Source organism: Chlamydomonas reinhardtii, chromosome 7 (genome assembly GCF_000002595.2).
Source record: "Chlamydomonas reinhardtii strain CC-503 cw92 mt+ chromosome 7, whole genome shotgun sequence".
Lineage (NCBI taxonomy): Eukaryota > Viridiplantae > Chlorophyta > Chlorophyceae > Chlamydomonadales > Chlamydomonadaceae > Chlamydomonas > Chlamydomonas reinhardtii.
In genome coordinates this window covers 3,313,172-3,338,010 of record NC_057010.1, presented here as the reverse complement: position 1 = coordinate 3,338,010, position 24,839 = coordinate 3,313,172, and the positions used below count along the sequence as shown (strand labels likewise).

General features: G+C 61.8%; 6 protein-coding genes across 7 annotated transcripts; 3 read left to right on the top strand and 3 right to left on the bottom strand.

The window, feature by feature from the left end:
• Nucleotides 1-188: 188 nt before the first annotated feature.
• Nucleotides 189-3,056, bottom strand: CHLRE_07g334851v5 (uncharacterized protein). Its single transcript, XM_043064249.1, has 5 exons — nt 2,290-3,056; nt 1,974-2,040; nt 1,503-1,563; nt 979-1,232; nt 189-709 (listed from the first exon to the last, which is right to left on the bottom strand). Exons 1-5 carry the CDS (start codon nt 2,628-2,630, stop codon nt 620-622), a joined length of 813 nt encoding a protein of 270 aa, XP_042922817.1. The 5' UTR covers nt 2,631-3,056; the 3' UTR covers nt 189-619.
• Nucleotides 3,057-3,205: 149 nt separating this feature from the next.
• CHLRE_07g334800v5 (uncharacterized protein) lies at nt 3,206-5,893 on the top strand. Of its 2 annotated transcripts, none has more exons than XM_043064248.1 (4): nt 3,206-3,394; nt 3,763-3,903; nt 4,195-4,314; nt 4,445-5,893. In XM_043064248.1, exons 1-4 carry the CDS (start codon nt 3,299-3,301, stop codon nt 4,481-4,483), a joined length of 396 nt encoding a protein of 131 aa, XP_042922815.1. In that variant the 5' UTR covers nt 3,206-3,298; the 3' UTR covers nt 4,484-5,893. The 2 variants fall into 2 exon arrangements, with proteins under 2 accessions (XP_042922815.1, XP_001700106.1); XM_001700054.2 differs by having other exon boundaries at nt 4,445-5,123.
• CHLRE_07g334776v5 (uncharacterized protein) lies at nt 5,238-5,933 on the top strand. The gene has a single exon (XM_043064247.1). The coding sequence runs from the start codon at nt 5,461-5,463 to the stop codon at nt 5,638-5,640; it is 180 nt and encodes a 59-aa protein (XP_042922816.1). The 5' UTR covers nt 5,238-5,460; the 3' UTR covers nt 5,641-5,933.
• Nucleotides 5,916-14,427, bottom strand: CHLRE_07g334750v5 (uncharacterized protein). Its single transcript, XM_043064246.1, has 16 exons — nt 13,469-14,427; nt 12,915-13,009; nt 12,543-12,630; nt 11,652-11,852; nt 11,283-11,431; nt 11,037-11,121; nt 10,752-10,877; nt 10,483-10,622; nt 10,217-10,298; nt 9,703-9,951; nt 9,273-9,548; nt 8,982-9,128; nt 8,751-8,858; nt 7,988-8,518; nt 7,654-7,812; nt 5,916-7,465 (listed from the first exon to the last, which is right to left on the bottom strand). The coding sequence occupies exons 1-16, from the start codon at nt 13,676-13,678 to the stop codon at nt 7,247-7,249; spliced, it is 2,865 nt and encodes a 954-aa protein (XP_042922814.1). The 5' UTR covers nt 13,679-14,427; the 3' UTR covers nt 5,916-7,246.
• Nucleotides 14,428-14,638: 211 nt separating this feature from the next.
• On the bottom strand, nt 14,639-18,087 carry CHLRE_07g334700v5 (uncharacterized protein). The gene is made up of 10 exons (XM_001700107.2): nt 18,006-18,087; nt 17,901-17,937; nt 17,750-17,835; nt 17,514-17,579; nt 17,279-17,362; nt 17,016-17,041; nt 16,648-16,841; nt 16,307-16,368; nt 15,975-16,063; nt 14,639-15,723 (listed from the first exon to the last, which is right to left on the bottom strand). The coding sequence occupies exons 1-10, from the start codon at nt 18,039-18,041 to the stop codon at nt 15,624-15,626; spliced, it is 780 nt and encodes a 259-aa protein (XP_001700159.1). The 5' UTR covers nt 18,042-18,087; the 3' UTR covers nt 14,639-15,623.
• A 130-nt stretch (nt 18,088-18,217) lies between these two features.
• On the top strand, nt 18,218-24,833 carry CHLRE_07g334650v5 (uncharacterized protein). The gene is made up of 12 exons (XM_043064245.1): nt 18,218-18,455; nt 18,889-18,932; nt 19,090-19,143; nt 19,303-19,402; nt 19,666-20,271; nt 20,472-20,651; nt 20,746-21,224; nt 21,463-22,595; nt 22,790-22,887; nt 23,085-23,189; nt 23,288-23,495; nt 23,708-24,833. The coding sequence occupies exons 1-12, from the start codon at nt 18,429-18,431 to the stop codon at nt 24,052-24,054; spliced, it is 3,381 nt and encodes a 1,126-aa protein (XP_042922813.1). The 5' UTR covers nt 18,218-18,428; the 3' UTR covers nt 24,055-24,833.
• Nucleotides 24,834-24,839: the final 6 nt, after the last annotated feature.

Genomic DNA, 24,839 nt, shown 5'->3' with positions numbered 1-24,839 from the left:
GATTTGTTGGTCGACTCTCATCATAACAGCGAGGGGGCTGTTGCGCGGTGTTGGGCTGAGCCGCGCTGCAGAAGTGCGCCCCCATCCTGCGCCCCCCCCTCCCCGCGATGTTAAGAACGGTTGAGAACGTCCCGGTCAAGAATCTCCGATGAGTCCTACACAGCTTACTAATACCCTTACGAACCAGGCCAAAGGTGTGATTACACGTGCGTCTGGGCACACGCCACGCGCAGTCGCGCACAGACACGCTGCATTTCTGGGTCACAACCAACATCAACCGCCTGCCGCTCTCCACTCATCATGCGCGCAGATGCTCACGGCCAAAACAGTGAAACAGACCTCAACAGCGGACAGAGGCTTACTCGCTGCTGCGCCAGCGCTTCGTTCCGAATCATCAAGCCGGCAGACTCCAGCCAGCACAAGAGTCCACCGGTGCGGTAGACCGCTGCTTGTTACACGGTAGCCTAGACACCATCACGCGCGAACTCAACATCGACTTGGTCAAGCAGTCACGGTGTCAGCTGTGTGCCTGTGTCATAGCCATTCAATAGCGGCCCACGCATGAGCCCCTGCTTGCACTCCAGCCAGGGATGCCTGCATCCTGTGGCTGCTGCCATGACTACTGTTTCCCTTTGGACTCGTCCCGGGGCTGCTGCCTCTGCCGTTGCTGGCCCTTCAGCTCCCGTGCCTCCGCCAGGGCTGCCCGCACCTGAAAGCAGGTCACAATGCAAAATGGCACAGGGTGATGACATGGTGATGATGAGGCGCATAGATGCATGGCTGATGATGTTGACGCACAGACGCGGACGCCCCTACCTGCGTCGTTGCCGTTTTCTCTCAACTTATTGAGCACACATCCGCAGACCGGACACCTCTCCCACGCCGCTTGTGACCACCACACGCGCAACGTGGCTACAGTGTTTGCGCCGCGCATCTTTCTTTTCAAACGTTCTACGTCAGTCCCAGACCCGCCCGCACCTGCGACTCGTCAGACAGCTCAAACAGCCCGCCATCAGACGACACGGCAGCCGCAACCGCCGCTGCCGTGCGTGCTGCCAGCCCCGGATCAGCTGGGTCGCTTCCAGCCGCCACCTGCTGCTGCCCATCCGGGTGGGGCGCAAAGGCCGGCACCGACGCTACCGATGCTGCTGTCGGCGCCGCCGCCGCCGGTGCGGACACTGCCGCGTTGCCCGTGTGCGGGTCGTCCGCCGCAATGCGCACCACATTACCGCCTGTCAGCAGACCAAGGAGCCGCACAGCATAATCAGTAACGCAGGTTGTAAGTCATGACTAGTCAGACAATAACCGTGTTTCAATACTCAAACAGTAAGTGAGGAAGGAGGAAGGGTGAAGGAAGTGTGGGCAAGTTGCGCCTAAGATACACGGGTGGAAGAGTTTCACGCCCCGATGCACGGCCTAGTCTTAATCAGGTTGGCAGTCGCCATCCGCGCACGCACATGCCACCAACAATTACATCAAAGTGCTCATCATCCATCGCCTACCTAGCTGTGCCACGTGTTCGTGCAGCACGAAGGGCTCCTCGCCGAACCAGCCCAGGTGGTCCTGATGGGGGATGAGGGAGAAGCGATGAGGGATGAGGGACGAGCAATGAGGAATGGTGCAGCACGCCGCGCGCAAGAGTTCAGGAGTTGGAAGGTGGAAAGAAGGCGGTAGGCGGCGGCAGGTAACAGCTAGGGTCACTGCGGGTCTTCCCCCTCACGGGCGCAGAGTCCCGCCAACCATGTCCGTACCATCCCAGCCCGGACTACTCGACCCCGCGACCCCCAGACTTTTGTTTCATTCTTTCATCATCCTTCCGCCTCAGCCTCTCAGCTGCCAAGATCATGTTCCCCGCCCCAACCATCAGCGCTGCGACGTCACCATTCCAGCGCCACAGTGCCGCCTGCCCACCCCAACCCACCCCAACCCACCCCAACCCACCCACCCCGACCCCACCCCACCCGCGCTCTCACCGCCACTAGGTGCAGCTTCTGACAGCCCGGGCACCGCACCAGCACCACACCATTCTGGTACGACTGCCTGTAGGCACCAATGCAGATGGGATTGGGCCGCGTGGTTGCGAAGATCAGCAAAAAAGCTGGTTGGCATTGGGCACAAGAGAGCGGTCCGATGTGGGGCGTAAAGCGACCAAGACGCCTGGTGCCGTGGAAGCTGCCCTGACGGCATGACTGGCGTCAGGGTAACAGCACGCCTCAGTACAGCCGCGCCGGCCCGCCTGCATCACGCCCCGCGTGTAATGGGTGACGGCCCTGCCCCCGGCCCACTCACTTGCTGAACGCCTTGGTGCTGCGTGTGTCGCACTTCGTGCATGTGAACACCATCATGATGCGCGGCTGGATGGCTGCCAGCGGTGTCGCGCCGGGCTCGAGCCGACGCTCCTGCCCGGCTGTGACCTCCCCATCAGCGCTGTTGCTGCTGCTAGCGCTGCCGCCACTGCTGCAAAAGCCACGCCTGCAGCTGCTGCCGATTGTACAGGTGCTGCTGGCAAAGGTTGGAAAGGAGGCGGTCGACGACTGAGCAGCACGCAGCCGCAGGCTCGCGCTGCTACAGCTGCGCCAGATCGTGCATGCAGATGCGCGTTGCCCGGGTGCAAAGGCGCCGCAGCTCATGCCGCTGCTCACTGCTGATGGTACACGCGTTGTGTAAATGGGTGCTGGCGCGGTCAGCCCACCCCCACAACGAGAGTGCGCTGGCGCTGGCCCAGGAGGACCATGAGCATTGCCAGTTGATGGCGAAGACAAGCAATCACCGGCCTGCGACCCTCCCGCGGTGCCCCATGTTGCTGGACTGTGACTCGGGCGGGGCCGCGCGGGGGTGTTGCCGCGCCACGGCGCACCACCAGGAAACGCCCCCGCCCCAGCCCCCTCGCCTACCACCGCCGCTAGAAGCCGTCGCGTATTTAGTTGAGTTGACATGCACTATAACTTGTCGTGCGTCTCAGTAATATCAAACAAGAACGCCAACGACTCGAGCAATTTGCAACACCGCCGTGCTGCGCACCGTGTGCCTAAAATTCGAGGTATCAGTGTATTAACGCAATCAGCACTATGTCTGTCAATATATTATGGCGCCTTTCACGAGCAGCCCGGACGTACCGCACCATCACGGTTCAGCTGCCCATTCCCAATCAACCCGTATCACAGGCTGCACGACGTAAAGTTGACTCTATTTCTACAAGCAATATCACATACCTCAAAAGATCTAGGAAATCTACCTTCCACCGACAAGCTTCCATTTCCAATTCTCGCCTGAAGAGCACCGGACCCCGCTGAGCACGATGTCTGCCTCCGTGTGCACCACCCGCACTTGCCGCGCGAACGTCTTCAGCAGCCGTCGCAGCGTCCGCGTTATGGCGACGCGCACCACTTACAAGGCGAGTGCGGCCACAATTTGAAGGATTTTAGCAGGCTAGGCAACTTGTAGATATTTCACATGAGTTCAGCGCCTTCCTGCATACGCGGATAAGCCGTTGCGGCCCACACCCAGAAGCGCGACCGATGCCTGGTTGCGCGCGCAGAGGTCGCTGGCTGCTTCTGCGCTCTAGCGATGCAGCCTTGCAACTGCATTGCGTAGCTGGGACCCAGATTGCTGTGATTTGCGCTCGCACTGGCCTTGCCTTCCTTGCTGCTTGCAGCCTGTCTGTTCCGCGACGCTGTGCCACGCAGGCCACGCACACGCCCGGCCCCACCGGTCAAGTAAACCCCCTTCCCTCGTCTATTTTCCATTCTCGCCTCCCCGCAGATCAGCCTGACGCATGAAGGCAAGCAGGTGGATCTGGCCGTGCCTGAGGGCGAGTCCATCCTAAGCGTGGCCCTGGACAAGGGTCTGGACCTCCCCCACGACTGCAAGCTGGGCGTGTGCATGACCTGCCCTGCCAAGCTGGTGAGAGGGCCGACACTTACCGATAATGAGGGTGGCACAGGTGGTGGACAAGTGCTCTGGCCGCATTTGTGAACGGGTCTAGATGTGCTGCGACATGCTGGCTGGACTAGTGGCTGCATGTGCTGCAGACTCCTGGCAACCACGCCGCTAGGGCACCAGCACACAACACCCAGCAACAGACCGATCCTCGCTGATTAAGCCCAAGCAGCTGTTGCGCCTCATACATGCCGGTTGGTCAACAAGTGCTGACTAACCCCTTCACGACCACGTTGCGCCGTCCGCCACCGGCAGGTTTCGGGCACTGTGGATGCGTCTGGCTCCATGCTGTCTGATGACGTGGCGGAGAAGGGCTACACGCTGCTGTGCGTGGCCGTGCCCAAGTCCGACTGCCAGGTCAAGACCATTTCCGAGGTGCGGAGGCTGGAGAAGCTGCTAGGCGTTGGGGTCTGGGAGGCGCTCTGGGCATTCTACGTGAACAGATATGTCGTTGCAAACCCGTTCTGACACACGAACTGCATCTGCGCCTGTGTCCGCTATGCAGGATGAGCTGCTGGACATGCAGCTGATGACCAGCCAGTAAGCGACAGAGGCAGCGGCAAGTGGACGATGATGGCGACATGACTTCAGGGCGCTGACGCCAACTGAGCTGCTTTGGGGCAGTTCAATCTCGAGGGGATGAGCGCTGACTATTCACCGAAAAGGCGTGTGACTGGAGCAGATGACCGGATGAGGACAGCAGCAAGAGGAGGCTTAGCAAGAAGGGCTGCTTTCTACAGGCGCGTTGGTAGCTGGCAGAGGCCGCCGCACTGGCTGGGGTTTGCCATGCAGCGTGCGGTGTGTGGTATTGATGTTCCGTACTGTGCGGGAGGACTGCGTTGGTGGTGCTGCGACGCGGCGCGTGTCTGGGGCAATGCCTACCCAAGGCAGCCCAGATTGTATTTGTAGTGAGGGACCGGGGAGATAGCGCAGGCCCGGTTGAATTGCGTCGATGGGCCATGTGCAAGGTGATGCACCGCAGCAAGGGCTGGGCTGTGTGCTCAGCAAACAGGGCATACGAACCCACCCCACCCCACCACGCCCAGGGTGCACGCTGCGTAGCGCGTACCAATCTTTGATGCATTGCTGCTTTAGCGTCGACATGCATACGTTGACGCTTTACAGTCAAGAGCGGGCCGCAAGGGCCATTGGGGAAAGGCCGCTGGATGTAAATCCGCAGAGCAAGCAGGTACTGACACCAGGAAGTCGAGTTGCAAAGCCACGGGTGGGGTATGGGAACCACTGTGGCGCGATAAATCGTGAAGGGCCTGCATGTGGGCGGAACGCCCCAAGATTCAGACGGGATGAGGGGCACGGCGGTGGCGCTGGTAAGTCACCAACACGCCCAGTGTTCCGGCCAGTTGTCATTGCCTGCTATCCCTGTTCGAGACAGGGCTGGGTAGGGCTGGGCCTTAACTTATCGGAGATGCTTTATAGAAACGCAATGCGCACGATGCCTCTCCTTAACGTCCTTTGAAACAAGCAGTCTCCCGCTTCACGTCCGTTGACGCGCTGGTGGAGATGCTGCTCGGGCACAAGCGACCTGCATCGCTGCAGACTGGCGGCGGCGGCAGCAGCAGCGGGGGCGCGTGCGCGCATCTTGGTAGCGGAGGGGGCGGGAAAGGCCACGTGGAGGAGGAGAGCGCAGCGCCGCCCAAGAGCGGCGCAAGCGCGCAGGCTGAGAAGCCGGCTGGTGTCTAGGTAGCGGTCCGCGGTGAGGCTGTCAGGGCATACGTAGCGGCATGACAAGAACGGCTGTTGACAACTGCGCTGCGCCTGGCTGCAGTTGGCTCTGCTGAGGCATCGCGATTGCTAGGCACCTGGTTTGGCTATGTGCCTGTGGGAACCCGGCTATGTCCGGGTGATGAGGTTGTTCGGCCTCAGACTGTGGAGGGGCTCAGCTCCTTTTCCCGTGACCGGGGAACACTTGTCGGGTGTGGGATAGGATACTGCTACAGTGCATCTGAGGCCGCTGGAGGATCCTAGAACTCGAATGGCATGTTTGCATGAATGCCCTCCAGGCCGCACACCGTGTACTCTGAACTCTGATGCGTGTCACACCACGGAACACAGGGATGCTGCACAGAGTCCAGCGCCAAGGCTGTCACGCGCATCTGGCTTAGGCACAGCGCTGAATGCATGTAGCACAGGCCCGAAGAAGATATCCTTGACTCGTGCCGTGACTGTGCTACAGTCCGCCTTCGCCAGCGGACGGTGTCCAGCAGACCGAGGGCAGTCGAGGCTCTCTCACCATTGCCACGTTTTCCCACGAAGCAACAATGTGTTTGGTCCACGAGCCACGCTTATTGCATTACATGTGTACGCCTGCTCTACCTGGGCGCCAAACTTACATGCAGTCATGCATATTAGTGCCCTCTTGCCTTCATCTCGCTGTTTGCCCGCTCTTGTTATTGACTCCTAACCAAATGCGGGTGTCATTCAACGGCTCCCATGCAGCTCTGCATGGCCAGCCGTCACACTTCTGCACACGTATACACACACTCGCGAAACGCTGCAATTCAAGTGCCGTTTTAACTGCTTCACAATTCGTGGCGCACTCCCTGATTGCACTTCACGCGTTCAAGTCAAGCTAACGACTTCACGTTCTATGCCCAGCGCGGCGCCTGACGAATTAATTACTGTGCTTGCGTGCCGGCCCAGACGCCAGTGACAAACCTCAAACCAACCAAACCGCAACAAACTGATGCAGACAGACGGATACAGTGCCCTCCACGGGTGCGACATGCCCCCATGGTGTATTAGGGCCATCCGTGGCTCTCGCCAACGTGGCGTACACAAAACAAAACAAACAACGAGACATGCAGGTTCAGTGCTTCACGCGCTGTCAAAGATCAGTACCCAGGCGGTGGGTGAGCTGTGCATGTCATCATACATCTGAATGCCTTACGTGCTGAAGCAAAACTTCATGCCCACTGACTGCGCTCCTAGCTTCCCCTCAACCCTCTTAGTCTGCCAGCACATCAGCGTACGTCCACGGCACCCAAGGAAACTGCCTTTATGGACCCCAGCCGAGCATACCTGCTTCCTTCTTCCGTCTCCGCATGCAAGCGTCTATCCAGCCTACCAGCAGTAAGAGAGACAAACTTATCCCTCCCGCCAAAGACGCTCACACGCGGCAGCGGCGTAGGCCTGCGCATGCAACCCGCACGCACATTAGTCTGCAAACGTCCTGCAGTCCAACCGACACGCAACACCTTAACAGCAACCGCCGCTCAGCAGCGCGCAAGGAAACTCTTTTATAGGTTGTACAACCGCGGCCGGCAGTCGCCACGGTGGACGGCGTGCATTAAGCCACGCCGTTGCGCATCGACACGCGCGGCAGCACAGAGTTGCTGCCAATTGGCCGACTGGCGGTGTCGATGTTGTTCACTGTCAGATAGGCCCGGTAGCACGCCTGTTGCACTGCCGCCAGCGACTGCACGTCCGACTCCACCACCACCGCCACCAACACGGTGGTGTCGTCGGGCTTGCCGCCACGGGGGTTGGCACGGAATTCCGCCGACGCCTGTGTATATGCAAAAAGAAAACGGATGGAGAGCGGGTGCATGGTCAGCGAGGTCGCGGCGAGTGATGGCAGGTTGACTGGGGGAAGGCTGACAGGAGCAAGGGCGGGTGCGGTGCGGAGACCATAACGCCGAGCACAGGCAGCTAAGCAAGCCGATGCACGTGTTGCATGTCTCAGCGGTGGCTTACGTGGGGCTGCTTCGAGAGCTCCACTGCGAAGGGTGTGCGAAGGTCGCGGCGGAGCATGTTCGCAGCGGCAGTGCGCGCCAGAGCGCGAGCGATGTGCGCGGCCCGTGCGCTCTCCACGGTGGGAGGCAGCGGGTTGGTGGACGCGTCGGCACGGACCGTCTGCAAATAGATGGAGCAGCCCAGCAATGTAAAGCACTAAGAATGCGGCAGCACTGTCGTTCCGCCTGCCACCCAATTTCCCAATCTGCAGAACTATGGTCCAAGGATGCAAGCCCAGGGCGCATGCAGCAGCCGCATATCAGTCGCGACACGGGTGTGGCTGTGTGTGGCTCACCTCTCCCTCGTCACCCGCCACGGGTGCGTGCTTGCCGGTGCCGTCGTTCTCCTCGTTGGGCAGCGGCCCGATGCGGCCGCTGCCCAACAAGGACAGCTGCCCACGCTTGGACGGCGAGGCGAAGGCCGAGGCGCCCGACACGATGCCGTGTGGTTCCGTGCTGAGCGTGGCGTGCACGGCTGCGTGCGCCGCCGTGAGTGTTGCGGCGCCCGCGGTGGTGGTGGCGGTCATGTCCGTGTCGGTGGCGGTCACCTCGGCGTCCGTGTCCGTCACGGCGTCCGAACTGGAACCCGAGCCGCAGTGTGAGTTTGACAGGCCTAGCCGGCTCGGCTGCTTGCCGCTCGGCGTCTGGCCCGTGGTGGTGATGGTGACGGTGGGGCTGATCACGGGCGCGCGGCCATCGGCGCCGGGCTTGGCGCCGGTAAGAGCCTTGAGGTTGGGTGACGTTGGGCTAACCATGCAGCAGGCGGCCGCGTCCTCGGCCATCCCACCTGGGGTCAGATCCTCGTCATCCAGCGGTGAGCTCATGATCTGAGGGATAGCACGCAAACATGGATGCAGGGGACAGGGACAAGTGCTCAGTGTGCTGTCCGGCGGGATAACAAGGCCTCCTTCGCAACCCACTTGCACACCTTGCCACGGCATAACATGCAAGCACAGTACCGGGATGCGGCATGCTGCGACTTGCATTCAATGCCGACACATGACACACCACACATGACGCACACGACACACGTGTGTTCTTGATACACACGGCACACACCTTGTCCACGATCTCCAACATGGCCTCGGGCCACAGGTTGTCGAACAGGCCGTCAGTGGCCATGATCAGGATGTCACCCGCCTCCAGGTGGATGTTGTACAGGTCGCCCTGTGTAAATTGGATACTTTTTTTTATGTCAACTGAGGTTAAGAATTGTGCTGCAATTGAACATTCGCCAGCATTGGTAAAAACTGTGAGTGGCCGAAAGGGCACTTGCGACCGCGGCCTCACCTGCACGGTGCAGTCTGTGTCGCACACCGGCTCGTCGGGGCAGGCGAGCTGGTAGGGCATGTTGTGCGCGTGCGCCTGCGGCCGCGTGGCCATCGCTAGCCGCCCGTTGCGGATCAGGCGCAGACCGCTGTCGCCCAAGTTGATCACCTGCGTACAGCAGTCCGCCCAAAGGTAAGCAACCGGCAATCGACGGACGCTAACGCCGGATGCTTCCTAAAAACTGGCAAGCGTGGAATGTACGCCTGCACTCTTTCGGCCAAGCCCCTAAGCATTAAACCAAGCTGTCCACACCTGCAGCACATTGCTGTCGGGCGGCAGCAGCGCCACCATGCTGGTGCTGCTGCCCGCGTGCTTGACCGTCAGGTGCGCGTCCGCCAGTGCCAGGCGCGCGCACACTTTGGCGCCCGAGGCCTCGATGCTGTAGGCGGCCGCGCGCATGAGGTCGCGGCTGTAGTTGGCAGGGTCCACGCCGTCGTCGGCGCTCCAGCTGCCCACGCCGTCTGCCACCCCCATGGCGCCGCGCCCCGCCGCCGACAGGAAGTACGCATCCTCGCCGCCCGTCTTGGTCTGCGGCCGGACCAAAAGGACACCGTTGCGTTACGGTATGTGTTGCTTGACGTTGTTTATCGCCGCCTTACAAAAAGCTAGTTTAGGCGCCTTCCCCAAGTGAATTGCCACCGATGAGGGCCCTGCAGAACATCCTCTTGCCGCAGGGGCTCACCTTCTGTGGGTGTGGGATGTTGCAGGCGCCCAGCACCAGCCGCAGCGGCGCCTCAGTGAACGCCAGGGCGTGCGCGCCGTTAGTCCCGGCGCCGCAGCCGGCCATGCCCTTGCGCACGGACGGCTCGGGCACGATTGGCACGTGCGCCACATGCTCGGGCGGCGGCGGCGGCGATGGCGGCTTGGACGGCTCCGACAGGAACGGCAGGCAGAAGCATAACCCCACCTCCGTCTTCTCGAACGCGGCTTGCTGCGGAAGCAAGGAGTTTACGCACGTGGCGTCCTCGAGTCAGTTAGGGCCTTTCCTAAAGAATTTGGGTTAGCCTGCAGTGGCATCACTGGCATGTTACCAGTTAACAACTGGGCCCTCACACCAAGCCTGTCCTTGACCGGATGCTGCTGCCAGTCCCGGGACTTCCTTTGTTCATCGCATACACGCGCGCCCATACGTGTACAAATCAGGCGTGCTTCCCCAGCACATTCGCGCACGCGTCACACATCTGCCGCCCACGCACCGGCAGGTACACGGCCTCGTGGTCGAAGGGCGGCAGCAGCAGGCCGCTGCGCAGGTAGTTGTTGATGGCGGGGAAGCCGCGCCTGTTTGGGGAAAACGCACGGAGCCGAGCGGGCACACCACCGTCAGTGACAGGGGTGAGGTAGTCAGCAGTCCGAATTGCCGCATGGTCAAACCAGTTTCCGGATTGACGGCGTCTGCGCCTCGCACACTCGCCCAGCCCACCCTGACTCCTGCCATCCTTCAACCGGGTACACCCACACCCACCGCGTGTATCCCTCCACGTGCTCCTTGAGCTTCTTCTTGTCCTCCTTCACGCTGCATTGCGCCTTGGCGCTGTCGATCTTGCGGTACAACGCTGTGCGCTGGGTGGCGCTCAGCGGCACGGGCGTGAGCGCGATCAGCGCCTGCAGGTGCACGGAGTTACTGACATTGGCATTGCCGTGGGCTTCTGGCGCGGCAGGTGTGCCTTGCAATACTGAGCGCCTGGAGCCACGGCCCCATTCCCAAGCTGCCATTCCCGTGTACGCACTCACGTGTGCGCACTGCTTGGAGATGAGCGTGTAGAACATCTCGTAGCAGCACCACAGCCGGCCCAGGATGGTGCCGGCCGTGTCGATGCACGCTAGCGTGCTGGTTGCGTACCAAATGGCGCGCTGGATCTGTGGTGGTGAACCCAAGGTTGGAAGGCGCATTACTGGTGGCACGCACACGTGAATATCCAGTTGAATCCACAAACTGCATCACTTGCATTAGCCCTCTAACGAACTTCATATCCAGCAGCCAGCAGCACCGCCAGCAGCACCGCCCCCAGTCCCCACCTCGTGCAGGAACCCGCTGTGGTCGGGCGACACCTGCGGCACCGCAAACATGTCCAGCCACACGTACGTGTGCTCCGCCGGCCGCCTGTGTGCGTGGTGGAGATGGTGGCAGGTGGAGAGGGAGGGTGCAGGGACATCTTGTGGGGGGGCCTGGGAGTAAGTGAAGGACGATACGGCAGTGTGGGATCACGCTCTTGGCGTTCAACGCGTTGAGACTCTGGCGTTCTTGAACCAGCCCACACGCACCCCTTGAAGTGCGCTTCAATCATGCCCACGGTCTCCAGAAAGGGCCGGCTCCAGGCGTGCACCACGTAATAGTAGGGCGCGCGGCGCTTGAGCCCCGTGATGGGCCGCGTGCGCGGCATGCGCGTGTAGGCCGGCAGCTGGCCCGCAGCCTGCGCGGTGGCGTTAGGGATGGTGAGTCAAGGTCGCTTAGCAGAGGCTGTTGGGAGTGTCGGCTGCCAGAAGCTGCTGTTGTTAGCGCATTTGCACACTCTTCCAGGCCCTGAACTGCGCCTCCCCCGAAGAAGCGCGCTGTACCTCCTTGTGCGAAGCGCCAGTTTGCTAACTGCAGCCGTGCATAAAATAGGTGCTGGTCTGCATGCGTGCGCGCACCTTGCGCGCGGTGGCCGCTTCCGCCGAGTCCATGGATGGAAGCATGAAGCGGCTCCACGCGTCGCAGTCGATAAGCGCCTCCGTGCCCTGGCGGCCCATGGTGGCGGGGATGACGATGGAGCGCACCACTTGCGCCGTGGTCATGGTCGGCGAGATGTTGTGCTGCTTGATGAACAGGCGCAGACCCTCCAGGCTGATGGCCTGCGTTTTGGGGGCGGTGAGGGGACACGACGAGGAATGGGCACTGGTGACCGGGGGGAGAGACGATGTCTGGATGTCTGGCGAAGGCGCCCTCGGTTAGGACGTGCCAAGAGACGATGATTCGGTCGCACGCGGGCCACGTAGCAGATTGAGCACGTGCTTGAATACCGTGATTCGCGTCTTTGAGCCCGCGCCAAGTCACCGAGCGTCCCCCGCTGGGAAATTGCGAGGCCGCCGCGTCCCCCGCACCTTCGGGGCCAGGCTAGCCGAGGATACATACACATCTAGGTCCGGAGAGCTGACGTCCCATGCTGCTAACGTTGTGTCCCGTGCCTTCTCTTTCTCCGCATGCTTCGCTCCGGCTGGAGGCCACATAACGGACGGCACCGATTCCAGCTCGTCATCTGCCATCCTAGCTGCGTAAGCTATACAACTTTCACCAATGCAGCCTGCTACTCTAGTGGTTTAGTGGAAATTGTGTCATGAAGTCATTCAGCTTCAAGGTAACTGCTTATCAAGGTAGCCACACGGTTATGACAGGAATGTGTGTATCGCAAGGACGCTTGCTCTCGTTTGATGCTCTCGGAAATGATACCGGGGCGTACCACCTGACAACTACCGGCGCAACCGCCGCTGCCGGCTCTCCAATCAGGGATCAGGGCCAATCAGGCCCCATTGACGCGTGCTCACCTTGACGTCAACGTGCTCCACGTATTCGTGCTCGTCCTCCTCACTCTCTGGCGGCAGCGGAGGGTCCATCATCGTGGCCGGCGGTGCACTGCGAGCACATCGTCAACGGTATGAGGCGCAGTGGTTTGCGGCAAGCACAGCGCCGAATTGGCTGACAAGACCCACGACAAGACCAGCGCCATACTCTGACTGAAAGCAACACGTGTGTTGGTTGTGTTGAACGTGCGTATCTGTTCACGGCTGGCGTTGCCGGGTGTTGCGTTGCCTGGCGTGGCCGTGCAGGGCCGTGCGTCCACCGCTGACCACGTGGGACCTACCCACCTGTCAGCTGCACACTAAATCCATGGCACAACAGCATTTGGAAGGACTCACTGGGCAACATGCATGCCGGCTTGATGGTCCAACCACAGGGCCTGTGTGTAGTACCGCTTCATGGTTGGGGGCGGGTCCGCCTCCCTTTTCGCTCCCTGCAAAGCATGTGATGGGTAGTGCGCTGCGTCGTCACACCAACGCAAGATCCTGTCATCTGAGCGCATAGAACACGCAACCTATGGCAGATGGCACCCAAGCCATCGTCGGCAATGCCCGCGGGCACTCGAACGGGCTGTGGTCGGGCACGCGTGCCACAGGTAAGTTCCCCGCTCAGCGGATTTCAGGCGTGAATATGTGTTCGCGATGGCAATCTGTACTGATGTTTCGTGTTATAATAAAACTCAATCAAATAATTGCCCCGTCTCAGCGAGCGTCTGACTGTTCACACTACCCACGCTTATCACCCACAGGGCCCTGTGCTTAGGGCACGGTCGGCTCTTCATACCGCCTCCATATTATGATTTCGGTGACGATCACCCGCCGTTGCAGCTTTGCAGCGGCCTCCGACAAGACCTCCGACACTCGCCCGCACACACCGCGGTTGGCCCCCTCACCTCTTCTTGCCGCGGCTGCAGCTCAAAGGACTTCCTTGCAGCACTGACAATATTCGACAGTTGGAAAGTGCGTCCCCGCGAGGGCTGGCGCGAAGAGCGCTCCGCATTCGCGCATGCGGGGCTCGCTCCGCTCGTTGAAGCGTCGTCGTTTTGGTGTGAGTGTGAGCTTGCTCCAGCAACATCGACACCAGCCTCCGAAAGCGCTATCATTCTTCCCTCAAGGCCCGCCCTGGGGTTGTCTGTTGTCTATTGCACTCTCGACGGCTGAGTCGTCCTACTCTGGTTTACAATTTGTTTGTATAGCTCTAGTACAATCTAGCGCTTTGTATCGCACAGCGCTGCGACGTGGCGGAATAGGTTGAAGCTGAGACCGTTTTCGCCAACACCGTCGATTGCTACGGAGGGCAGCGCTACACCGCAGGAAACATATACGCGTGTATATGAAGATCAATTTTGTTTTGGTTCTCTTGCTAGCGGACCACCCCTGCCTCATACTACTAGCCTGCGGTTTGGTCCCATGCAGCCCGCAGCGGAAACCCCCCACCGGGCGTTCCCACGTCCCAATCGCCAGCTCACGTGTACACGCGAGCCGTCTTAAGGAACCTCCACAAAGTTGAAGTAGCCCAGGTTACAGTAAGACTTCACACGCCGGTGTGGTGTGGGGTCACGCCCCCACGCTAAAATGGACGCCGGGCTTCACACCAAGCTCGCCACCTAAAGCTCCAAGTTACTTTGCAAATTTTTGATACACGTGCACTTCCCTGGCACTCTTTCAAGTCAAAAGGGAGGTCTGCGCAGTTTTCAATGCACATTCGCATAGCTCAGGAGGCGGCCCACCTCCCGAGTATGCAACGTCTAGACTGCAAGCCATGTCGCTTAATGGTATCTGCATTGCACCCCTGCATCACTCGCCGGTCGGAGATTCTAATCCTCCGACGTTTCCCGACCGCGGGCATTTCATATGCGACACGCGTCATAATGAGTTGTGTACCGGTATATGGATTGTGTGATTGGACACGCCTGGTTCAATGCCATTCCGGAACCAGACAGGGGGCTTCACGTCGTGTCCAGTCAGGCCGGGAGCGGGCCGGGTGACACCAGCCGCACTGAGGGGAGGCCGCGGCGCAGCCCCTTCTTAGATCAGGAGAGTCTGCGCCGAGCGGTGGAGCGCAGTGAGGGCGATATACCATAGACCCGACCGGTCAGCAGGCGTCGTAAAGGCAAGTTCAACCACCTGAACCTAACGCTACATCCAGCGGAGGCGGCCCCATCCCCCTTCATTGGTTGTGCATTCCGGCACCGGGCTCGTGCTGCCTTAAATCCCCGGTGCGATGGGCTAAGATGGCCAGGCGGCACAGCGGCACGTGCTCCCACCAACTATGAGACCGAGCGCCCGTAGTAAGTGGCGTGCCTGCACGTCCGTTCCAGCTCTCAACACCCTGGCCCGTGCCAGCTTTCTCCCGTACGTCAATCCGCGGCACAATCATCTACCACCACTCTTGCCGCCAACCAACATAAAAAACAGCGCCAGCAGCCAAGAGGGGGTGGAGGCTGGCAGAGGCACACCGCCCAGCACGGCAGTGCACCTGCACGACCAGAGGCAGTCAGCGTCTTCTTGTATTCCCCATCCTGCCTCCATCAATTCCGCCAACATCATGGGCGCATCACTGCATCGCTCGTGCATGCAATGCCCACTCCCTCCGCTCTGCATACCGTATGCCACCACTGGCGCAGCGTTGCCACTGCCACCACTCGGCCAAAAGCCGCCACTGCCACAAGCCGCCGCTACCACCCGCCGAAATTCATTCTCTCCACCTCGCTCCTGATTCAGCCCCTCGCGCTTAGCCTCCACGAGACTCACTCTCGCCTGGTTCAGAGCGCACAACCTTTACAGCAACCGACACCATTTTTTCCTGGCATGCTTCTGCATGCTACACAATCCCACAACGTGCTTTACCTAATCAGCCACTGGGTCTTGGATTCACACCGCGTAAGCTTTGGCTTCGTTTCGGAGTCCCGGCCTGGTCCCAGCGGCGGCTAGGCTCCACAAAGACAGCTGCAGCCAGCACCCAGCAGCTCGAGTCCCGGCCTCTGCCCAGCTACAGCTCTGCCCACGTGGACAAATGAGCGCAGGCCAGCCCCGCAGCCCCATAGCTCAGCTGAGCACGGGCGGCGGCGTGGCTTTGAGCAGCATCTTTCCCACTGCCTGCAGGCTGCCCTGCAGCGAGGCCGATGCGGAGCTGCGGGCAGACGACCTGGCGGGAGGGAGCGTGCGGGGGCAACAAGCGAGGGGTTTCCATGAACATACAATGCACGCTTCAGGTGTAGGGGGTAACGGGTGTCCATTCCCCGGGGGCCCGGATACCAGGCCCCAGATCACACAAGGCACGTGTGGTTGTGCGCTACCTACGCGCCCTGGGGACCGGGTAGCCCATGCACAAGAAACGACCATCCAAATGTCATGGCACAACAACGTAGAAGCCATTGACCCACAGATCCCACCCACCCGCTGAAGGTTATGTCGAAAGGGAAGGTGACAGCGGATGCCGACAGCACGGGCGGTATGTGGTCGCGCCGGTCGTTGACGCAACGCACCTGTCGCGAGGGAAAAGGCCGTGGTCGTATACGTGTGTGTGTTGTGTGCGTGTGCGCGTGTGCGTGTGTGTGGGTGTGTTTGTGCAGGTATGGTGCCGGGATCAGCTGCGCAAGACGTGCCTGCCTAAGCGCACAAGTGTCGCACCGCACCGCACCGAACCGATTATGCCCGACGCCTGAGCTCCAGCAGCCCTGCGCCGCACGTCTGACCACACCCCAGCCCCTAAAACCTCAGAACCTCACCACGAATGCCAACTGCTCCTCCAGCGCTGCCTGCATGCGCGCCTGGCGCGACGACGCCCGGGCTGCATGGCCACGTCAGCAAAGCACGTGATTACGTAAAGGATGCGGCCGGGAATGGAACAGGCAGGGCGCGAGCAGGCGGTTCAGGGCTTGGGCCAGCTACATGGCGTGGCATTACAGCTCGTGCGGCCCCGGTGCCACCAGACCATGCGCCCCAACGACAATGGCGTAAGTCTGGCCATAGTAACGTGAACGACAGCATACAATCGCTTTGTGGGGACACCGCGGCAAGATACCATTGGATGCATATCTGGCCAAGGCCGAAGTACAGAAGCACTCACCACCTTGCGCTCCTGCCACTCCTGGTACGGATGACGCTGCCACCGCTCCGGCCGCGTGCTGTGACTGCTGCTGCAGCCCTGCATTCCAGGCGGCGCTGCCGCCGGCAGCCGCTCCTGCTGCACTGGTTGTAGCAGCGCCCCCCGACCCTGTCTGCATCGCCACATCCGGCTGTAGCACCAGGACGCTCAACACCCTGTGGATTTTGTACGCGTCGTCAAGCAGGCACTATGGTATTGCGGCTGTTAGATGCAGCAGGACGCTACAGCCCAACCCTCGGGCTAAGTACATGCGCAGTTGGTCTTAAGCATCTTCCAGCACGGTGCAGCGGCACATAACAAGATCGCTCCAGGTCCCCACCGGCACTAACCACGTTTCCCAGTAGAGCCGCTCATCCTGTATCAGAAGTGCAGCACCGGCAGCAGGCCGCATCAGAGGCAACAAGTCGTTAGCGTGTATCCACGAGGAGCGCCGGAACTGCAGTGAACGCCCACTGACACATGGCGGCCCATGTCGACCTCCCCCTTGTTGCTTTCGTAGCATGGCGGCAAATGCAGTCCATGCCCCCTGCAGCCCTCAACGCATGCCCCTCCGTAAGGCCGCGCTCAGTCAGCGGCTTTAGCGCGCGCGCACCTGCATTCCGAACCATGCCTGCTTCCTGCGTGTCTCATAGAATGACAGCTGTAGCTGGTGAAGGTCCGCGGGACGCTTGTCAACCTGTGTCGGGTTGGGGGTACGAGCAGGGTACGATGTGAGCTCCGCACAGCGACGGGGACAGCGTGCAACGCCCGCGCTGGGCCCCATGCGTTGGTCCCAGCTGTGGCTAGCGGTATGTGCTTGTCAGCAGTGTACTGCGGCTGGCCCCCACCTGGGCACAGAAGTCTGAAATGCGCGACTCCACTCGAGCTTCCACGGCGGGGTCACCGCACTTGACCTGCAGGCAGGCCATAAGGTGAACCCCGTCGGGGCAGGAAGCTGGGCCTGCCAGCAGCAGCCAGCTCGAGGCTGAGCAAGCTGTGTTGCCCTTGGTGTAGACAAAACCCTCAAGCCAACAGCAAAGTGCGCAGCCGTGCAGAAACAACTAGGGCTTCGGCGGCCACTCACAAAAGTTATGTCAAACAGCTCCGAGTCCACGTCCTTTGGAACGACATAGCCCAGAGCGCGGTTGAATATGATTGTGTGCAAGACGCCTGCGCCGAACGGGCTTGTGACCTCGACCACGACAACACGCAGGATTTCCCGTCACAAGACTTACAGCGCAGCGCTTCCCGGATTTGATGCGGCTCTAATTCCTGTAAATGTAGGCCAATGTTCAGTGTTTTCAATTTTGGGCCCAAAGGCTGAGTGTGAAGCGTCTTACCAGTACTGGCAGGTTGTAAGTTTCACAATTCGCCATATGAAAACGGTTTGCTACATGGTCATTGTTTATTTACAGCAAACCCAGCATGTGAACATCACGCAAAGTTTACCAGCTGTCCGGAGCTGATTGGGCGGGACGTTGGCACAGCGGTGAGGCTACACTGGGACTTTCGTATAGCACTCGCTTATACTGTAAAGCTTACACGTACTGCCACCGTGACGGAGATACACGCACGCGTCGCAGCCTGTGCCCCGGCGTTTTCGATTCCAATTTTATTCACGCCTGTCTTCTTCAACAACAGCCAGCAGAACATGACACTATAACACATGTGTTGGATGGATACAGACGCGCTTAATAAGAAGCTCTGAGGGCAGCAATACCTCGGATGGTGGGGGGCCCTGTCTGCGCGCCACTCAAGACAGGATGGCAGACGTCATTTCAGAGGTCGAGGTCAGTGTCCTATTAAGAGCTAGGAAAAACTGCGTAGACAACAGTGCTGAGGGCCAGGCCTGCTGAAGGCATGAGTGGGGTCCAGCCAGGCCCACAGCACGCCACGCGGAAAGGGCAGCAGTGCGCTGCCAGGCTGGTCATTGTTCCCCCTGGTCGCCCCGGTCCACCTGTTAAATATTAGCGGGTATTCGGCCAGAACATTAGAATGCAAGGCGTGGGGAACACGGCGAGGGCACGGATCCCACGGCGAGGGGGTCCCGGGTACGTGCCTGAGGATGGGTCCAGAATCTAGAGCCACATGTAGGGCTGACAAGGTGTCGTGCTAGCTTCTTCTGCACCGTAGCTATACAAGTGCCAATGTAACGCTACTAGCGAGTCCGGCCGCCCAGAATCGACCACATTACAACACCACCCAAACACAACCCGCACGCAGTCGCGCATCTTTGAGCTGGGGAAGACGCTGAGATGCCCCATCTGGTGAGCCACGGACAAGTGGTCGGCTGTCGTGGGGTACCCGTGCAGAGGCTGTGTGTCACCACCAAGCAGCGGCTACAGCCTTGTTCACCTCAACCTGGTTGTCCAAGTTGTTATTCGAAACACCGTAAACACCTGACCCGATGCCTTACCATTGCAGCCTGAACATCATGGACCAGCCGGCGCGGCTGCCCTGCCTCCACTACTTCTGCTGGTGAGCCCATTCACTGCTAGACGTTCCACCGTATGCCTCCATTTGTTGCTCTCACACGTCTCGAGCGTCCGCAACAGCATCAGCAGAACCTATAAGGGGGGCAACGGACAAGCCTCTAGACGGCCTGAGCTGCTGCTCTCTGCCCTGTCCTCCTTGCAGGGGCTGCATCACGCACAACGTGAAGCCGCGCGGGGAGGTGGTGTGCCCGGTGTGCAGGGCCCGCAGCAACCGGCGTGACATCCAGGAGGACAGCCTGCTGGTGAGGCGGGGCTGGGAGGATGGGCACGTGGGCTGCCGAGGAGGGGTCGGCTGCTCTGGATTAGGGAGGCCTTGGTGGAGCAGCATGGGCGGACTGGGAGGTGGGACTGGGACAGTGGGAGCGGGGTGGCAGGAGCAAGCAAATCAGCATGGGACTGTGCCTGGGAGCATGGCAGCTTTCGCAACTGGTGCATGTGGCGGGCGCTACGTGCCTGCTTTGCATTTAACAGTGGAACTCTTGGTATCGCTGTGCCCTCGGCCTAGGCCACGTTCACGCAGCGCTACGGGCAGATTGAGGCGGCGCTGGGTAAGCCGCTGCACCTGTCGCAACTGCCACCCCTTGAGCCGCTGGAGCCCGCGCCGGCGGCGACGGCGGCGGAGCGGCTGCAGCAGGTGCAAGCAGCGGCAGTAGAAGCACAAGTTGAGGGCCGAAAGGGTAAGCAGCGGAAGCGTGAGAAGCAGCAGCAAGAGCAACGAGGACAGCAGGATGATGGTGGGGTGGAGGAGCCGTGCGAGGGTAAGCAGCCGCAGGAGGACAAGGCACAACAACAGGGGCAGGAGAAGGCGGAGGAGAAGGGAGGCAAAGGGGCGAAGACCGGGCCGAGCCAGGCAGGGCGCGGCGGCGGGAAGCGTGCGAAGGCCGCGGCAGATGAGGCCAGGAGTGGCGGCCAGCAAGGCAGGCAGGGCCGCGCAGCTGCTCTGACTGACAAGGGCTACATGGATGAAGCGCCAGGGCAGCAGGAGCAGCAGCATGCGCCGAGGTCAACTGCTGCTGCCGCGGTGGCGGTGGCTGCGGCGGTGGCAGACGGGGCGGCTCTTGCAACGGGTGGGCGCCTATTCGGTTTCCTGGACCCGACCGGGGAGGATCGGGTGAGTAGAGCGAGCTGCGTGTGCCGCAGCGCCGACCTGGCTGCCGTGTGCAACAGTCGCTGCCATGCATGCGCATCCGTGGCATCTGCCGTTCGGTTCTCAACTGCAGTGCGCAGTGTTTGTGGGGCGCAGGGAAGTGCACATGCAGTGCGCACTGTGCCATCCTGACGTGGCACACATGTGCCGTTCGCCATGCGCAGAGCCCGGAGGACACTCGCACGACGGCGCTCACGGCCGGCGGCGATGGCGAGGGCCCAGGCTCCGTGCACGGCGGCCGCGGGGCCGCTGGAGCTGGTGCTTGTAGTGGCAAGGGCATGGGCGGCGCCAAGCCGCCAAAACTTGACGAGCTTTGGCAGAGCCTCATTGCGTCACAGCACCAGGTGCGCGCCGGTGCTGAGCTTACCCTCTTTGTGTGCTGGATCTAGGTCGCCTGGCCGTGCGATCCAAGCTGAACTGACTCGGGTGTGGTTGCAGGCGCCTGCGGCAGAGGGCGGTGACGGCAGGCAGGCCGCCGTTGGTGGCGCCGTCCCCGCGACTGCGGCTGGCGCCACAAATGCCATCGCGGGCGGGTCAGGCCCGGCGGGTGCAGCGGCGCCAGCAGCGACAGCGGCCAGGGCCGCCCCCGCTGCAGCGGCTGCGCTGGCGCCAGGACAGACGCCGGCGCCAGCGGGCGGGCTGCTGCGAGTGCTGCGCGGCTCCGCCGCCGTCACATCACCCGCGGCGCCTGGGGGTCACGCCGACGCTGCCACAACCGCGGCGGCCGAGGCTGCTGGGGCGGAGGCGTTGGCCACTGGCACGACCACTGGTGGTGGTGCTGCGACGTCAGGTGCTGCTGCCACTGGTGGCGAGCGGGGTTCTGGAGGCGACGGCGGTTGTGGACGGCGTGTGCCCAGCCGGCTGCAGCCATGGGCGTGTGGCGCGTGCACGTTCGAGAACATGGCGGGCGCCAAGAAGTGAGTTGGGCGGAATGGGGTAGAGGAGACGGGGTGGCGGGATTGAGGCTGTGGATGGACCCGCAGCAGTAACAGTGACAGTCCGCACAAGAGCATTGTGGTGTCGGCCGCAACGTTCACGCAAGGCAGCAACGTGCACATGAGGCGGCGATGGTATGGGGCTTTGTCATTTTTCACGCCCCTTGTGGGGCTTCTTGTTCAAGGGTGACAGCACCGGCTGGCGCTGGTTTGCCTGCAGGTGCCGCATGTGCCGAACGCTCAAGGCGCCAACTGCCAGCAAGGCCGGCCCGGCAACTGCCGTGTCGCCTGTTCAGCCACAGTCAGCTGCAGCAGGCGACGTTGCCAAGGGCTGCGCAGGTGCGCCCTCGAGCACAGCCCCCGAGCCAACGTCTGGCAAGCGGCCCGCAGCGGCAGCGGTAGCTGCGACGACTGGCGCAGGTGCAGACGCGGGCGGAACCAACGCGGCTGTGGCCGTGCCGACATCTGGCGAGCCGGAGCCGAAGCGGAAAAGGACTGCGGCGAAGGCTGGCGGTGGCGCGAAGACAGGGGCTGGAAACGGGGCGGGGGCGGCGCCCAGGCGTGCGTCTGTGCCCAGCCGCGCCGCGCCACGTGAAGGAGAACGCACTGAGCCGGGTGGGGAGGAGGGCGCGGCGGCTGGAAAGGAGAACGAGCAGCCAGACAGGCCGAACGCGGAAGTCCGGACAGGACAGCCTGCCACTGCCGCTAGCGCAGATGTAAGCGGGGATGCCGGCGGCAAGCGTCGCCGCGCCAGTGCGCCGGCCACGTCTGGTCGGACAGGTAATGCGGCAGCAACAGCAACGGACGCGGCAGCGCCTGAGGTGGCGCTCACCGCCGGTGCTCTGACTGCAGCTGAAGCGGCGGCGACGGGTGGTGCTGCTGGCGCTGGGCCCGGACCGCTTACGGACACCGCGGCCGATAGGCGGCGCAAGAGCGTGCCTGCGCCAAACAACAGCGCTACAGCCAACGGCGGCGTGTGCATGGTGACGCCGCGGCCGCCGCTGCCCGCGGCGGCAGGGGTGGCAGGTGGGCGGAAGAGCGGCGCTGCCGCCGGGGCTGCTCCTACGGGCGGTGGCACCAATCGGAAGAAGCCGCGCGTGTCACCGGCGGCGGCGGGCCGCGATGCGGCAACGACGTCACCGCCTGGCCACGCGGCGGCAGGGACCGGCGATGCCACGCAGCAGCAGGCGACGCAGAGCGCGCACCGCGGTGGCGGCACCGGTGCTGCCGCGGCTGCAGGTAGTACCGGCGGCCGCTGGCCGGCGCCCTGCCCGGGCTGGGTGCTCCTGGGCTCAGGCCTGGAAGAGGGTCCGAGCGGCAAGGGCATGGTTCGGAAGCTGGCAGCAGCTGCGGGTGCGAAAGGCAGTGGATAGCAACTGCGGGTTGCTGGGTGTTTTCTATGTGTTCTGCCTGCTGTGTTTGTCTGGCGCTGGCGTACCCATGTGCCCCATACAGCTCCTTGCTTCACTGCGCTCGCCCGTCCAGTATGTGGATACCGTACCGTGTTTCCAGCGGATTCAGGAACATGTACTGGCGCCTTGTCGCAGGGGCCAAGGTGGTGGATGCTGTGGGGCCCGCCGTGACGCACGTACTGTGCGGGACGGACAGCTCGCGCCGCGCACGCCGTACCTTCAAGTACCTCATGGTGCGTGCACGTCGCATGTGTGTTCTGTCACGACGCCTTCATCCACAAGGGAGCACGACAGCAACGGACTGTGTGCACGATCGCGCGTGAGATTTTGCAGAGTTTGAGGCCTTCGTTCGCTGGCTACGGGAGCAGCAGGTTGGCCAGCTAGCTTGATGTATTCGTGTTTCTGCTCCTTGGCCCGTGTGGCGGTGCAGGGTGTTGCCAACGGCTGCTGGGTGCTGGACGTGGGCTGGGCAGCGGCGTGCCTGTCTGCGGGTGCGCATGTGCTCGAAGCCGACTGGCAAGTGGTGGGCGACCAGGTACGACTGAGCACCGGACCCCTCTTCACCTTGGTATTAGGGAGCCTCACGCGGGAGACTCGCATGGCTTGATGTGGGCTTCTCCGGATGTATTGCAGGGCGGTGGTGCCTGCGGCGCACCCGAGGCGAGGCGGAGGCGGTTGATCCGGCAACAGCAGCAGCAGCCGCAGCAGCAACAGCAGCAGGAGATGGAGCAGCATCAGAGCGACGCTGGGCAGGACCCGGAGGCGGCCGCTGCAGGGCCCTCAGCAGCGGAAGCAGCCTGCTGTGACACGCTACTGCACAACACGCGTGTCTACCTGCAAGGTGAGGCGCGGCACCATACGTCCGACAGCTGCAACACCCGGAGGTGCCGTCTGGATGGGGAGGATTCGTTGCGGGGCAGCTCTGCCACTTGGCATTACGGGCTCCTGTGGCAGGGTTAGGGCATGTGCAAGCTCCGCGCCAATCCCGGCTACGTCGCAGCACGTGTGACGCCCATGTCACACGCCATCTTTGGACTCTTCACGCGCTTGCAGTCTCGCCGGCTGCTCGGGAGGAGGTGTCGGCACTGGTTCGGGCGCTGGGCGCGACCCAACTCAACAAGCTGCCCACAACGTCCATAACCGGGGCCGCAAGCGCAGCCCCAGGGGCCGAGGCCACGGGGGTGTTGCCGGATCCCCTCATCCTGGTGGATCCTGACGCCGCCGCGACGGCGGCGCGCGGTGGCGGCGGCGCGGCCGCGCGGCAATTCAGTGCCCTGTCGGCGGCAGCGGCGGCGCTGGGGGGAGTGCCGCTCGTGTCGTACAGGTGGCTGCACGACAGCGCGGGCGGCTACAGCCTGATGCCGCTGGCAAGTTACATCGTGTCGGCACAGCGGCAGTAGCAGTAGCTTTAGGTTGTGCGGCACCGGAGTCCTGTGTGAGCAGATGTTTAATGCTTGAGAAAGAATGCACGCCGTTTTGCTGGCGCCAAGGTGAAGGTGATGCAAAGGCGCTGGTTGGACATGGGGCTCCATGTCATCTACAGGCACGGTATTGCTGATGCTGCCAATGGTGTAGACTACTCAAAAGCTAGTGTAGGTTTCATATCCGCACTTGGACAACCCACACGTTGACCTCGCGTCACCTCTCTGCCTCCGTAGCGTGCTCTTTCCGCACCTCTCACAAGCCTTACGACAGCCTACCTCGCTAACCGCGATGGAGGGTTGTGTGGCATGGTGGATGTTGCTTTCTGGGCCCTGCGATTCGGTGGGACTATGGTGGGGTTATGCTTAGCTTCGACTCGCGGTGCGCAGTGCCCTCGACTGAATGAATGGGTTTACCTGTGCCCACACGCACGGGAGTAGGGTGCACGACCACCACACGTCCAGTAGGAGGTCTCCTGACGCCCGTTGCCTAAGGCACAACTGCCAGACGCTCATCTAGGCATCTACTGGGCCGGGATAGCTAAGGCGCAAGAGCACCGCATGCCAAGTGACCATAATAATCGTGCTCGTGCGGGTTCGTGAGGGACACGCTTGGACTGTGCTGCTCATGTGCAGCGAGTGCGGGGCGCCCTGATTGCGCTGCATTGGCTGCCCGTGCCACGCTGTCTAACTTACCTAGCTAGGCAACATCCACGCTCTCCTTGTGGTTTGCGGCGGCGCTGCATGTTGAGGATGTTTCCGGA